At 50.2% G+C, this 14,666-nt stretch overlaps 1 protein-coding gene across 3 annotated transcripts in view; it reads left to right on the forward strand.

Annotated features, from left to right (window-relative positions):
• Window positions 1-7,910, forward strand: part of HRH2 (histamine receptor H2) — a 51,846-nt gene extending 43,936 nt beyond the window's left edge. For all 3 annotated transcript variants that reach the window (XM_051843632.2, XM_051843631.2, XM_008255437.4), the window contains one exon: window positions 5,017-7,910. Coding sequence is in view for 2 of the 3 variants with exons in the window: in XM_051843631.2 (XP_051699591.1) it covers window positions 5,017-5,407 (391 nt within the window). In the remaining variant the exon portion in view is untranslated. The remainder of the gene's footprint in view (window positions 1-5,016) is intronic.
• The last annotated feature ends 6,756 nt before the right edge of the window (window positions 7,911-14,666 follow it).

Here is a 14,666-nt window from a genome sequence, read left to right on the forward strand (position 1 = left end):
GAGATTGCAGAGCACATTAAGAGTAGAAGAAACCCTCTTGGCCCTGGAAAAATGTAATGAAGCTTTTCTGCTAGGAGAGGCACGAGGCTGGCGAGCACACTCCTAATTCAGTGTTTTACTGGAGATCAATGCAGTAAGTCAAGAAAAAAGGTAATTAAAAAAATAAGAATGATTGAGCCGGCGCCGCGGCTCACTAGGCTAATCCTCCACCTAGCGGCGCCGGCTCACCGGGTTCTAGTCCCGGTCGGGGCGCCAGATTCTGTCCCGGTTGCCCCTCTTCCAGGCCAGCTCTCTGCTGTGGCCCGGGAAGGCAGTGGAGGATGGCCCAAGTGCTTGGGCCCTGCACCCCATGGGAGACCAGGAGAAGCACCTGGCTCCTGCCATCGGATCAGCGTGGTGTGCTGGCCGCAGCACGCTGGCCGTGGCGGCCATTGGAGGGTGAACCAACGGAAAAGGAAGCCCTTTCTCTCTGTCTCTCTCTCTCTCACTGTCCACTATGCCTGTCCCAAAAAAAAAAAAAAAAAAAAAAAAGAATGAGAAAAGAACAAAACTAGGTTATTCATGGCTGATAACTATCATCTATGTAGAAATCAAAAAGTACCTACTAACAGATGAATAAGAGCAGTGCAGCATTGGCAGACATAAAATCAAATTACATCATTGCTATGGTTTGACTATGATTTGGCTACCCAACACATGCAGGCAGCTAAACTCCACAGTGGTATTAAGAGGGTAGAAACTTAATCCACTCATCATGCTTAGAAAGAATGTGAGCCTTGGGGCCAGCGCTGTGGCATGGTGGGTAAAGCGACTGCCTGCAGTGCCAGCATCCCATATGGGCGCTGGTTCAAGTCCCAGTTGCTCCACTTACAATCCAACTCTCTGCTACAGCCTGGGAAAGCAGTAGAAGATGGCCCAAGTCCTTGGGTCCCTGCACTCATGTGGGAGACCCAGAAGAAACTCCTGGCTTCTGGCTTTGGATCTGCACAGCTCTGGCCATTGCAGCCATTTGGGGAGTTAACCAGTAGATGGAAGACCTCTCTCTCTCTCTCTCTCTTTCTCTCTCTCTGCCTCTGCCTTTCTGTAACTCTGCCTTTCAAACAAATGAATACATCTTAAAAAGGAGAAGGAGAAGTGCCTCGTGGAGGGCCCTTAGGTTACCGGGGGCTTGCCCTTGGAAGGTAGTTCTAAATGAAGGCTTGCCACAGGGTCCTTGCATTGTGCACACTGCCATTGTCATCTGCCTCCGTCGTCAATGGCCAAACCAACAGAGTCACCCAATCCACCCAAATGGACTTGAACTTCCAAAATCATGAGCCAAGAAAGACTTTCCTCTTTACCAAATTAGCTGTATTTTTGTTACAGTGACAAAAAGCTAACCAGCAAAATGGTCAGCTTTTTAAAATGCCATTTATAAAAACAATTAGAAAAATAGGCATAGAATACCTAAGCAGAGATCTTTCTATCACTGTGTATTTTTCTTCATAAAAATATTTTGTTAGATTAATACCTGGGGGCCCTGTGAGTTTTGATATTGTCCAGTGGTGTCACTTCATAGAGTACATTTTCTAACTATGTGTTGCTGGCACATAGACAGAAGGACTCCAGCAGTAAAACTGAGTCTTGTGTGTTTATCTGTTCCAGTCACCTTGTTGTGCCCTCATTAATTCAAATAACTTGTAGATTCTGGATGAAAAGATTCAGTGTTGTAAAGAGGTTTGTCCTTGCCAAATTAATCTGTACCTTTGGGACTCTCCCCCATTAACATTCAAAACCATGTCTTCATGGAAATTGACAAGCTGATTCTCGAATTTATATGGTTAAGAACGGGCTCAGAAATAACCAAGACATTTATAAAGGAGAAAAAATAAGCGCAATTAAGTCCTTGTGTTAGTGCTGCAAGGACAGACAAGCAGGCCAGTGTAAAGGAATATAGCATCCACTTAGCACATAGCTCAGTGAGGAAAATCAGTCTGTAGATACTGGAATTGGAGACAGAGAGGGGAGCAAAATGATGTTGGATCTTACATGAAACACAAAAGGCAACTCCACTAATGGTTGAAATATAAAAGACAAAATTTTAGCTTTTAGAAGAAAATACAGTGCACTTCTATGACATTGGGATAGGAAAGGATTGCTTGAGTAAGGACAGAAACCAAACCATGAAGAAAAAGGAGATAAAAAGGACTGTTAAAGTTAAGAAATGCTGTTTTGCAAAAGATACCATGAAGAGGGTGAACAAAGCAAACCCCACCTTGGGAGGAGATTTGCAACACAAATCACAAGCTGATATTTAAACAGACATAAAAACCTCTGTGCACCAATGATAAATGGGGAGAGGGAGGAAGGGGAAGGGGAGGTCAGAAGAGACAGGAAAAGAGAGGCAGGCGTTAGGGGTAGCAGTCAAGACACCTGCTTTTATATGGGCGTGCTGGCGCCATTCCTGACTTCAGTTTCCTGCCAGTACAGAACCTGGGAAGCAGGAGGTGGCGACTCAAGGAGCTGGGTCCCTGCCACCCACCTGGACACTTGGATCATGTTCCATCCCCTGTCTTCAGCCTAACCCAGCCCAGACACTGTGGGCATCTGGGGAGTGAACCAGCAGATGAGAGTCTGTCTGTCTGTCTCTCTCCCTTCTCTCTCTCTCTCTCTCTCTCTCTCTCTCTGTCTCTGTGCCTCTCAAATAAATTAAAAAAGAAAAGAAAAAGAAAGAAAAATAAACATTGGAGGGAAGGAAGGAGGAAGGAACAGAGAGAGGGAGGGAAGGAAGGAGAGAGAAAGAAATGTGTAGAAGACTTCAACAGGCATTTCACAGAAGAGAAACAAATGTATATAGTCAATAAAAATAAAAAGGGCTGCAACCTCATGTGTAATCAGAGAAACAAAGACCAGAAGATTCCATTTCACAGCCAGCAGACCGACAGCATCTTCAGAGGTCCGACAAGCCCAGATCCCGGTGAGGAGGTGCCGCTGCGGCACCTCCTGCCCTGCCGCTGGGAATGGAGTGGGTCAGGCACTTTGGAAAGCAGTGTGGCCGCACCAACCATGGCTGAAGCCACCAGCACTCATCACTTAGCATCTCAACTCCAGGGTGCACCAGGGGGCAGGTCCAGGGATGCTCTGAGCAGCACTTCTTGTGTAAGGATAAAAATTGGAAACAGTGCCGGCGCCGCGGCTCACTAGGCTAATCCTCCACCTAGCCACGCTGGCACACCGGGTTCTAGTCCCGGTTGGGGCGCCGGATTCTGTCCCGGTTGCCCCTCTTCCAGGCCAGCTCTCTGCTGTGGCCAGGGAGTGCAGTGGAGGATGGCCCAGGTGCTTGGGCCCTGCACCCCATGGGAGACCAGGAGAAGCACCTGGCTCCTGCCTTCGGATCAGCGCAGTGCGCCGGCTGCGGCGGCCATTGGAGGGTGAACCAACGGCAAAAGGAAGACCTTTCTGTCTTTCTCTCTCACTGTCTACTCTGCCTGTCAAAAAAAAAATGTGGAAACAGCCAGATGGCCATCAGCAGGTAGAAAGCTAAATAAATCGGAAGATGCTCAGACATTGGAATACTCTACAGCAGTGCAGATTTAATCACAGGTTCACCCCTCACCCAACCCAGTTTTAATCTCAAAAATATGTTAAAGAATGACAAAAAGTCAGCTGCAGAAAAACTTCTAAAACCTGTTCAATTTATTTAAAAATAAAATACAAGACGAACAACATAGCATATCATTTAGGGCTACAGAACTATTTTGGACACTAGATTTCTTCTTCATATTCTTTAAACGGTGTATACGTGTATTATATAGAGTCTCTTTGGAAGATTGATGTATTTCATGTAAGCGTATTTAATAACCAAATTGATATGTAAGTAAAAGGTGTGGCCATTAGGGGGATTTATTTTCTTCTTTTTGTTAATCTCTATTTTCTGCTATTCTCTGATGAACATGTATCTCCAGAAGACTCCTCAATGTGATTTTTTTCAAAGAAAAAAACGTGGTTACTTCCTAGGCTAGGGTGAGCTCTTCCTCCACAATTTCATTCATTGTGGTGGGAGTTACTTTCTCAGAGCCAAGGGCTCCTTCTGGAATGTTAACCCAAGGGCAGACACCTGTGTGCTTGGTCAAATATGTACACTGCTAACACAGAAGGAGACACTGCCGAAATGCCAGACATGTGACCTTGATGTCCAAGTGAAGGTGCAATGTCGGGGGGTGGGGTGGAAGGCTGCCCAACTCCTGGGACAGCTGGAGCTGGACTGCGTCGACGCTGGGGAAGGAAACTTGGGGGCTGGCTGTGTCCTTGCTCACGGAGCCTGACAAAATCAAGGCTGCAAATCCACAGGCACCGTGTGATGCACTCTAGAGGAAGCCCCATGCGCCTCCCTCCCTCTCTCTGTGCGGGGGAGAGAGTACAGTGAACTTGATCTCCTGATGCCAGGCTGCTTGCTACCGATTTCCACGCAAGGCAGAATAACTCTATTTGCTTCTCCCAACCTCCCTGACTTGTGCAAAGCACGCCAAGTGCACACAGGAGTGATCTCTGTTAAAATTCAGAAATGGCAGACATGAACTAGGCTCCTACTACGAGCTAGCCTGTGTGTGCTATAGGAGGGAATTCAAAATCATTTGTGGACTTAAAAGATAAGCAATTTGGATGTAGAACAATTTCTAAATCCATGCACTCATAACAGGCACTCTCCACTTCTGAGGACCCTGGCCGTGGCACACGTCTAGGTAGAGCTAACAACAGTGACTGGGAAAGGTGGCTGTGCTTACCCTCATGTGAGATTCAGAGGCTAAGATACTTGACCCAGGGCACAGAGAGTTGGGATTTGAAAGCAAGTTTCTGGAATGATCCTCCTTTTGCGTTAAAAGAAAGAAGTCCCTGTTGCACCCGGGCTGCTCTGGGTAGTAAAAGGGAGGTCCCCGGCTCACCCCACCCCACCCTCCCCCGGGCCAGGCTTAGGAAAAGCAGTGGGAGCCTTGCCCATGGCCGCCAAAGCCCTGACCTGTGCTTGTGTCTCCTCAGGAAGCCGGCGCTGCCCCACCCGGTGCGCTCCAGCGACCTCCTGAGCTGCTGCAAGAGCCTGTGGGGGCTGAGGTTCCCTCAGAGACACACAGGAGGCCCCCTCGAGGAGCAGCCCAGAGAGCCACTGCCTGAGGGGCTGCTGAGGACACTGCGATGCTGCGCCTGGTCGCCAAGATTGAACTCCTGGAACCTCTCAGGACCCAGCTCCCAGGATGCACCCGAGCCCGAGTCGGGGGGCTCCCAGAACACACAGCAGAGTGCTGGGGTGCTCGCTCCTCCGGCAGAACACCAAGTCCCACGCCCGGCCTCCCAGACTCATGCCCAGGATGCCTCTGGGCCTGAGCATGCCGAATCCGATGGGTTCAAAACTCAGCATCGATGCTGGCCCTAGGAGTCGTGAACAGAGATAGCAGGAGGCACGGTGGGCATGTGAGCACCTGCGCACGGCTGTGTGCATGCAGGAGCATGTGTGTCCTCTGGGTAATGTGGAAGGTGCTGCCAGCCGGGACTGTCCTCGCACTCCCTCGTGGGAGCTACAGAATGAAGGAATGGGAAAGACAAAAAAAAGGGCAGGGCAGGGAATTAGCCTGTAACAAGCACCTACTATGCACCAGGTCCTTCATCTGTGTGAGGTCCCATAATCCTTAGAACCACATGTACTCAGAATAAAGATCACCATCCCAACATTACAGAGGTGGAAACGGAGGCTCAGAGACCGAAGGGGATGTCCCAAAGCCGCTCAGCTAGGAAAAGTGTCCCTGGCACACAGGAAGCATTCAAAAATATTAGTTGAATGAATGAGTAAGAGTGAATGAGTGGGAAGATGGGTGAATAGTCAGACATCAAGCCCATGCTCTTGACACGACTGGACACTGCCTCCCCGGAGATAGGTCCAGATGTTTCTTGGACTCAGACTGCCCTCTGCCCAGCAAGGTTAGACCCCCAGAGCCCAGGGATCCCATCATGCTATAGCCTGACCCTCTCTGGCGTTTGTCCACAATGAGAAGTGATATGCAATGGACTTGCTGGAGAAAGTGTGTTTGTCTGTCTGTCTGTCTCTGTGTCCTGGAAGAGGAGGTGGAATTTGGGGGAAATCCAAGGGCTGTGACTAGGCGAGGTTGATCCACCAGCGCCTCTGCTTGACCTTGGCCACATCACCTGGTCCCTCTAAAAGGCTTTTTTTCTCTCCTCTGGATAAGGGGGAAAGTTCCCCTTTCCTATTTACAAGACTGTGGAAGAGACCTCCAAGAAGATGGGACCCTCAGAGAGGTGAGAGCGTCTCCAAAACCCCAGGGTTCCTCGGTGGCATGTCTCCTCGCTGACCACCACCCCTCCCGGGCACACTCTCTTCCCCAGACTTCTAAGACCCTCCCCTGTCCACCCATGACTTCCAGGCCAAAAGGGTACAACACACCATCCCTCCATCCAACAATTACATACAGCCTTTTCCCCAGGTTCAATCCTGGGCCTCCTCTGCACTCCAGTGTCCTCCCTCTGTGACCTTGCCTTGACCACAGTTGGGAGGCACAGGGGATTACATAGAGCCTTGCAGCTGTGGGCCAGACTCCTCAAGGAGCCACTGCTGCCTACACGACGTCTCCACCTGGGGGTTTATAGGGGACCACGCCTTTAACATGTCTGTAGCTATACTCTCCACCTTCTCCCTGCACCTGCACCTGCTCCTCTCCCACTGTGGATTTCAAAGGCTGAAGGTCAACTCCGGCACCTTCCTTTGCCCCAGTTCTCATGGTTAACCCTCTTGAGTCCACTGTCTGCTTGATTTTTCTCCACCGTCCGTGTTATCACTCAACCCAACTATCATGGTCTCCACTGGGAGAACTTCCAAGCCCTCATCTCCACTCTCGTTCCCCCTGCCCAGTTCCCATTCAACAGCCAATGTGGATTGTGCAAAATGCAAACCTGATCACATCACACACATGGAAAGAAAACCATGGTCCACATGAAGCTCAGGCCCTGTGTGGTCGGCCCCCACCTGTCCCTCCATCGTCCTCCTATGCTATGCTCCCTCCTTCTCCACGCTCCAACCCTACTGGCCTTTTCCTTTTCATTTATTTCATTCACTCCGCTCTTCCCAGCTCCCAGGCCACGCACAATGCTGTTTTTATGCCTTGAAATGTTCCTGCTGCCCCTTAGACCACTTAACTCCAGGAGATCTCAGCGAAAATGTCACCTCCTTGAGGAAGTCCTCTTTGGCCCTCCATTGCCTGCCACACAGACACCTCAGAACTTTGGATGGAAGTCATTGGCATGCTTATGGATGTCACAGTCACTTGTGTGACTCCTCGAATGTCATCTGTCTCCCTACACATGGGGCCACAGGGCCCGCCTGTTGCCCTTGGCCGTTGTCTATTTGGCCCTTGAAGAGTGTTTGGCACATACATAGTAGCATTTCAGTATTGGTTGTTTGAATGAGCAGAGACGATTAAAAGCACAGAGAGCAGCAGGCAAAGCTGATACTTTAAGCAATTTACCTTCCAAGTAAGCCCTGATGAGCTCCCAGAGACATTCAGTCCCTCGACTGAATTCCTTTTGGAAGCCTCCAGAATACCCTCCCCCGAGGTTTTTCCAGGATTCTGAGGGCAGGTGGCTCTCTCAGTCACAGCTAAGGAGTTGAAGACGGAAGACCTGCCTGGTGTGCCTGATTATAGACTCAGATGGTCGGAGCTCCAACTCACGTGCCCACACGCCACCTGCCCCTGCAGAGGGCTCCCACAAGTCTGTCTCAGAGCCACCCCCGCCTTTCTGGAGGCCTCCTGGTGCCTCTGCAGGCTGCAGAAGCGGGGTGCATGCTGCCTGGGGGAGGAACATCTGTGGTGGGACCCCAAATCCATGTTCTGCGTTACCATCGTGTTCCAATAAAGCTATGGAAACACGCACTGCCTCACAGTTTTATTTTTAACTTCCTGGCGAGGAACTACTTCCCCAGTGTCATCACATGGTATCTTGATTTAGAAAGAGTCACGATAAGATACTTGGATAGAGGCCAGATTGAAAATTGCCTTCCAAGGTAAGCTAGATTTCAGCTTCAAAGACCACACTGGAAAGCAAGGCACGTGCTGGTCAGGGAGGAGAGTAGGAGCTTAATCAATATTTCTCAGATGAATGAGCAGAGAGGATAGAGCCAGCAGATACTCCAAGCAGCTTCTCTGCCAGGAAACCTGAAGGCGCAGTTTGCTCAGAGTCTTAAGCTCTTGGCTTAATTCCGTCAGAGAGCTGCTTGCTGGCCACGCCAGGTCCATGGCAGGTCCCTGGGAGGACTCACTCTGAGAGCGTGGACAGGAATACTTCTAAGTGGTCGGAGAAACAGATCCTGTGCTCATCAGATGAAAAGGACATATGAAAGATGGAAAAACCTGCCAATCAGATTCAGTTGGTATGAGAGGTACAATAAAAAAAAAAAAATGCATGGACTTTATGCAAGAAGGGAATCCCGTGAGAGGTTTCTGAAACGGAAGGAACTTGCCTGAAAACCTCGCCTTCGGCCATGAGCAGTGTGGCCTGCGATGGGCGGGGGAGGGTGAGAAATTCTGACCTTTAGCCCCTCCAGAGAAGTCATTAGGACATCCCTTGATGGGTTTTCACAGGAAGCGGAGAAGAGATGGGAAATAAAATCAAAGCACAGCAGAGCTGCTCTGCTCACAACGGAGTCTGGTATATTTCGGGAAAAATACAGAGGCTTGGGAAAGAGGAAGGTAGCAAGCTGAGCTGCCTGATGGTGCTAAACAGTTCTTCACCAAACTGCTCTCTCCTGGTCAGCCCTCTGGACCCAGGAGTTCTGTAGCTGGGGATTCAACCAACTGAAGATCAAAAACACTAAAAAAAAATTTAAAAATACATACTGAGCATGTACATATTTTTATTTCTTGTAACTAGTCCCAAAATCATAGAGTGTAACAGCTATTTATATAGCATTGACATTATGTTAGGGATTGTAAGAAATTCACCATTGACTCAAAGTATTCAGGAGGGAGGGGGCAAGTGGCAGAGCAGCTGGGTCCCTGCTTGGGATGCCTGCATCCCATATGAGAGTGCTACTTCAAGTCCTGACTCCTCTACTTCTGATGCAACTTCCTGCTACTGCACCCACATTCTGGAGGGCAGCAGACTATGGTCAAGTACTTGGCTCCCTACCAGCCACGTAGGCAGACCCAGACAGAGCACTGGGCTCCAGCTTCAGTTTGGCACAGCCTTGACTGCTGCGGGCATTTGGGGAATGAACCAGTAGACAAAAGGTGTTTTTCTCATTCTCTCTCTCTTTCTCTCTCTCTCTCGCTTTCAAATCAAATGAAAAATACATTAAGTTTACAGGAGGATATGCACATACAAATCTTATGCCACTTTATCTACGGGACTTGAGCATCCATGGTTTGGGTCACTGCTGGCGTCCCAGGACCAATCCCCCATGGATGTGGGGGACAACAGTGTATCTGGGGCATGATGAATGCTTAGCCACTTCATTGGCCACCAGCTGGGGCTGGTGGAGTCTGGGAGCTCGGTTTCCAGCATCCTGTTTTAGCAGCTTCGGATTCCACCAGTGGGAATGGGAAGAGACCCAAAGCCATCATTGCCAACTTGGGGGAGGAGCCGAAGACCGGAGAATCTGGCAGGAACTTCTGCAGCAAGTTCAGTGCTAGATGCCAGAGTGGGCTGGGTGAGCAGGCTGGGGATGGCAGGTGCATTAGGAGCTGTGTCAAATTCTGCAGGTACAGGAGGTCTTTGTAAGGGTTAAAATGCTGAGGTCTGTGTTATGGAAGAAGCACTCAGGCTCCAATTTATTAAAAAAAAAAAAAACAGACTGGCGAGATCAAGGGACAGGGTCTCCCAAAGCAAGGGAGGGTAGACAGTCACATTTTCTGAACATCTGCTTATACCACAGACCCCCTCCCCCCAACTCAGCCACCCCACCATCACACCACTGCCCACCCTGCTATGGGCTGGGAACTCCCTGCCGTCCAGGGATACGGGCTTGTACCTGCACATCACAGGGGAATTTGGGAAAGGAATGGGATAAGAAGGTAAGGGGGTGGGACAGGGTGGTGGTGCCCAAGGCAGGAAGGTGCAGCATGCAGGGTGTGGAGAGTGTGCACTCAGCAGACAGGAAGTTCTAAGGGAAGCCCTCCTGGGCACACAGGGCCAGGCTGGGTTGACAGCCATCTCAGCTGAGCTGTGAGACAGTGACTCCCATTGAAGTGAGTGTGCCTGTGGCCCTACAGGTACCTGGGAACACAGTGGGGTCCCCCAGTCCAGCTTCAGAGGGAGAGTTTACCACCCTCATGGTGCAGGTGGATCAGGAGCTCGCCCAGAATAGGTGGCTCACCCAAGGTCCCTGAGCAGAGGACACACAGCTCCCACCAGAATCCCAAGCACTGCAGTGAGGATGCAGGAGCCCCCAGTGTTCCCTCACAGCCTGCAGGGTGCCCACAGCCCCAAGGGGCTCGTCACTCAGCATTTTGGAGGATCAAAGATGTCAGCACCAGGTCCCCGACCTCCTGGCTCCAGTCACAGAGCACAGTGTGTTTCTCACGCCCCGCCATGTCACTGTGCTAGCCGGAGCACCGGCCTGGCTGGCTGGCGGCCCACAGCCCATGGGGGTGTTGCCAAATTTCTCATGTGCCCGGTGGGGCTGGCAGGGCTCCCAAGGAAATAGGGCCCCCGAGGGACATGCAGTCTGGGCCCGGCGGCTCCAAAAACAAAGTCCTGTCTGTAGCTTTCGGCTGACACTGAGGGGCCCTTCCTGTGGCCAGATGCTCTGTCAGCCCCTTCTAAGGGCATCAACTCATGTCTTTCAGTGGCCACCCTTTGAGGGAGAGGCCAGCGTCCCCACAAACCAGAGCCTGGAGAGTGGAATGACTGGTCCCGGGTAAGTGACACAGCTGGGACTCCAAGCCTGGTCTCCCCTTGACTATTCACAGTTTAAAATTCATTTTTTAAACACTTGTTTATTTATTTGAGTGTCACAGCTGCAGAGAGAGAGGGAGAGACCAAGAGAGGGATCTTCCATCCACTGGTTCACTCTCCAGATGACTGAAATGGTTGGAGCTGGGCCAGGCCAAAGCCAGGAGCCAGGAGCTTCTTCCAGGTCTCTCATGTGGGTGCAGGGGCCCAAGGACTTGGACCATCTTCTACTGCTATCCCAGGCCATAGCAGAGAGCTGGATTGGAAGTGGAGCAGCCAGGACATGAACTCCCTACCCATGTGGACTGCCAGCAACCAGGTAGTGGCTTTACCTGCTGTATCACAATGCCAGACCCTATCCTAGAGTTAATTTTTAAGGCATATGGAATAATAAAGTTATAATCTCTTAAACATTGAGACTTTCAAGGTAGGCATTTGGTCTAGTGGTACAGTTGCCCACATCCCACATCCCACATCCCACATCGAAGTGCCTGCGTTTGACTCCTGCCTCTGACCCCTGACTCCAGTTTTCTGCTAATGCCCCCCTCCCCGGAGGGGAAGCAGTGATGACCCAAGTGACTGTGTTATCCCACGTGGCAGACCTGGGTTCTTTCCCTGTTACAGCTCAGCCTCTGGGTCCTCGTGGGCATTGGGGGAGTGAACAAGTAGACAGGCTCGCTTTTTCACTCTCTCTCTCTCTCTCTCAAATAAATAAAAGCTTGAAATAAACACCTTGAAACATTACAAAGAAAACTAGAGTTAACTTGACCAACCCCTCCCCCATCATCTTTGCTATGCAATTTTCTCCGAGGAGGCTCTGACCCCAGTCACTACAAGGTGTTTAGTTCCATTTCACTTATTTTTTCCTTTAATATAAGAGCTCTGCTGTCTCTAGCAACTGACCTCAACATTAGGGCTTTGAGCATCAACCTCGACAGTCCATAGATGCTCCTCTCACTGTTTTGAACTGCTGGAGGTAGCCCCATGGTGTCTCTGCCCCAGTTTATTGCACCTTCTCCCTAGCCATGGGCATTTGAGTCCTTTCTAATTTCTTTTCTTGCTGCTTAAACAATGATATGTGGACCATCTGACAGTGTTTCTTTGCATACATGCCCAGGGTAGAATTAACAGACATGCACCCCGAGTAGCTGGGACATTCCCAGTCCTTGTTGCACACCCAGACATCTTCAGGGGCCACCAGAGTTCACTGGCATGAGACAACAGAACAGGGAATACCAAATGCTAATACACCACTGGGGTAGGTCTGTGCCCCAGCCACACCAACTACCAATACTGTGAACATCACTCTGGCCGAAAGGGGCTGCAGCAACTCCACTAACCGGGTGCTGCCATCTGGGAATGTGGGTCCCAATTTGGTTTCTTAAGAGAAGACATAGATATGGATTTCTGTTAGTGAGACTGGGCGAGTTAATATTTGTAAAGGTCTGAGAATAGTGCTGGGTGCATAGTAAATGCTGAATAAGCATTAAAGTAAATGGGAGGAAGGAAGGATACGTAGATGGCTGAGCTAGATAGCTAAATGATACAGATAAATAGGTGGGTAGACAAATGATAGATAAATAGACAGGTGGGTAGATAGATGATAAGATAAATAGGTGGGTAGATAGCTAGATGATAGATGGATAGTGATTAATAGGTAGGTAGATATAGATAGATGATTGATATATTATAGATTGATTGATAAACAGATATATGATAAACATAAAGTATTGATCAATTGATAAATGATAGATAAAGAGAAGATAGATGGATATACATGATGCATGGATAGGTGATGGATCAACAAATTAGGTTGATTATGAGTGATAGGTGATAGATACATGATAGATTGACAGAGAGATAATAAACACATAGGCTATCTTTTTTTTGGGAAGTCAGCCATTACAAAGACAACTCTACACAGACAAACCCACGTCTTTTCACCACCCACATCTCACTGAAGATAAGTTTTCAGCTTTGATGAAGAACTTCCGTGCCGCCCCAGGGCGCCCCTAGAGGGGAAAGTGGGGACAGAGCCCATGGCCTCCCAGGCAGAGCTGTCCTGACTGCTGACCACATCCCACCTTCCGCACACCCCTCTGCCAGCGCCCCACCCCCTGCCTCCCTCAGCAACACCAGGCAAGCTGGGAGTATGGAGAAGACCCTCCAACTCCACAAGAGACCATGACGGCTGTAGCCCAGCAGGGCTCCCCTGCAGCACTCAGGGTAGAGCCTCTTGGACCTCCAGAAGGGTCCTCTGTGTGCCCCCTCCTCCCACCTCCGGGGCCGGTGCCCCAGGCAGGCCTCGCTGTGGCTCTTGTGGTCTCCTAGCTAGCCTTCCAGTCCCCTTCCAGTCCTCTTCCTGCAGTGTGAATGGCCCCCTTGCTCAGCCCCTAAGGGCCTTCCAGGGTGAATGGGTCTTGGCATCCAAGTGACCTTGAATTTGAGTTGTGTGAACGAGTGACACAACCACCTCGCACACCAGCTCCCTCCTCACAGCATCTCACAGACGCACTGCGCCTACAAACAAGGTCACGCCTGCAAAGCACCGGGAGCAACACCACAGCAGAACTCCAACGCCAGGACATGCTCAATAACCATCAACGGTTGTGCTTGCTGCCCGAGTGCAAACTGTTGTAAGCACTTTTCTGCTTCAACACCTCGGGGACCCTGTCACCTGCCTTCTCAAGCCCCAGTTACCCCTCCATGCACCTACATGCAAATAGGTTCCAACCACAAGATGTACACACCCGACCTGGAAGGGTGCATCCCTGAGCCTTCCAAACACCATGCCCTTGCAGGCAACCCTTTCCCCTGCAACTGCAGAAATCCCTCCACACCCTGGGTGCTCACTCCAGGACGTGAGTACCAGGTCCGTGCTGCTCTGGCCACTCCTGTATCTCAGAGGTGTTGAAGGACAGAGCCCATTCTGAGTTTTCTCCTCAGGGAGCCAGGGTTCATAAGACTTAGGGACTGGGTAGAGGTGACAACCTAGGTGACAAACATGGGCCATTCTGAGTTGTATTTTCTCCCCCATGAACTGATGATGCTGGGCACTCTTTATTGGCACTGTACGGGAGAGAAAAAACCTTCTCTTCACTCTCAAGGCTCAGGAACTGGGTATCTGAGATGAACTGATATTTGACAGACTAACAGAAGAGAAGCCATATTGAACCATAGGCATCTACAAACCTTGAAAAGAGCCAGCTGATTGGAGTTTAAGTAACACCATGAGCTACAGACAGGAATCAGGGTCTGGGGCCTCTCAGGGGAGACAGGAACAAACTGGCAGGGGTAGCTAGGAAATATTTGGTGAATCAAGGTTGTGTGGCTATGCAGGTAAAAAGTCTCTGGGGCAGGAAAGTTGTCTTGGAGGATCCAAGTGTGATGGCCAGGGCTGTGGCATCTCCTCCCCTGAGAGTTAATCTTCTCGGGTTGTTGAGGTTCCTGGCAAGATCGCTCACAACACTAAAGTTCCTTTGTGGACAGACAACCTGCCTCCAGACAGACATGGGAAATTCAGAGACAGAGCCCCTCCCCACACGTCAGGGGAGAAAGAGGGGTGGGGGTCAGGAGGGCAGGAGAGGGCTGGGGAGATAGAGACTCTAAGGCTACTCCTGAGTCTCTCCAGTCTTCTTGAGTTCATGGTGCCATGGCATGCCGAGTGCCACCCATTGGAATCCTGCTTGCTGAGCCCCAGGCATGCTATTAATAGCTCAAACCACCTTCACAAG

This window comes from Oryctolagus cuniculus, chromosome 6 (assembly GCF_964237555.1).
Source record: "Oryctolagus cuniculus chromosome 6, mOryCun1.1, whole genome shotgun sequence".
In the NCBI taxonomy this organism is placed as follows: Eukaryota; Metazoa; Chordata; class Mammalia; order Lagomorpha; family Leporidae; genus Oryctolagus; species Oryctolagus cuniculus.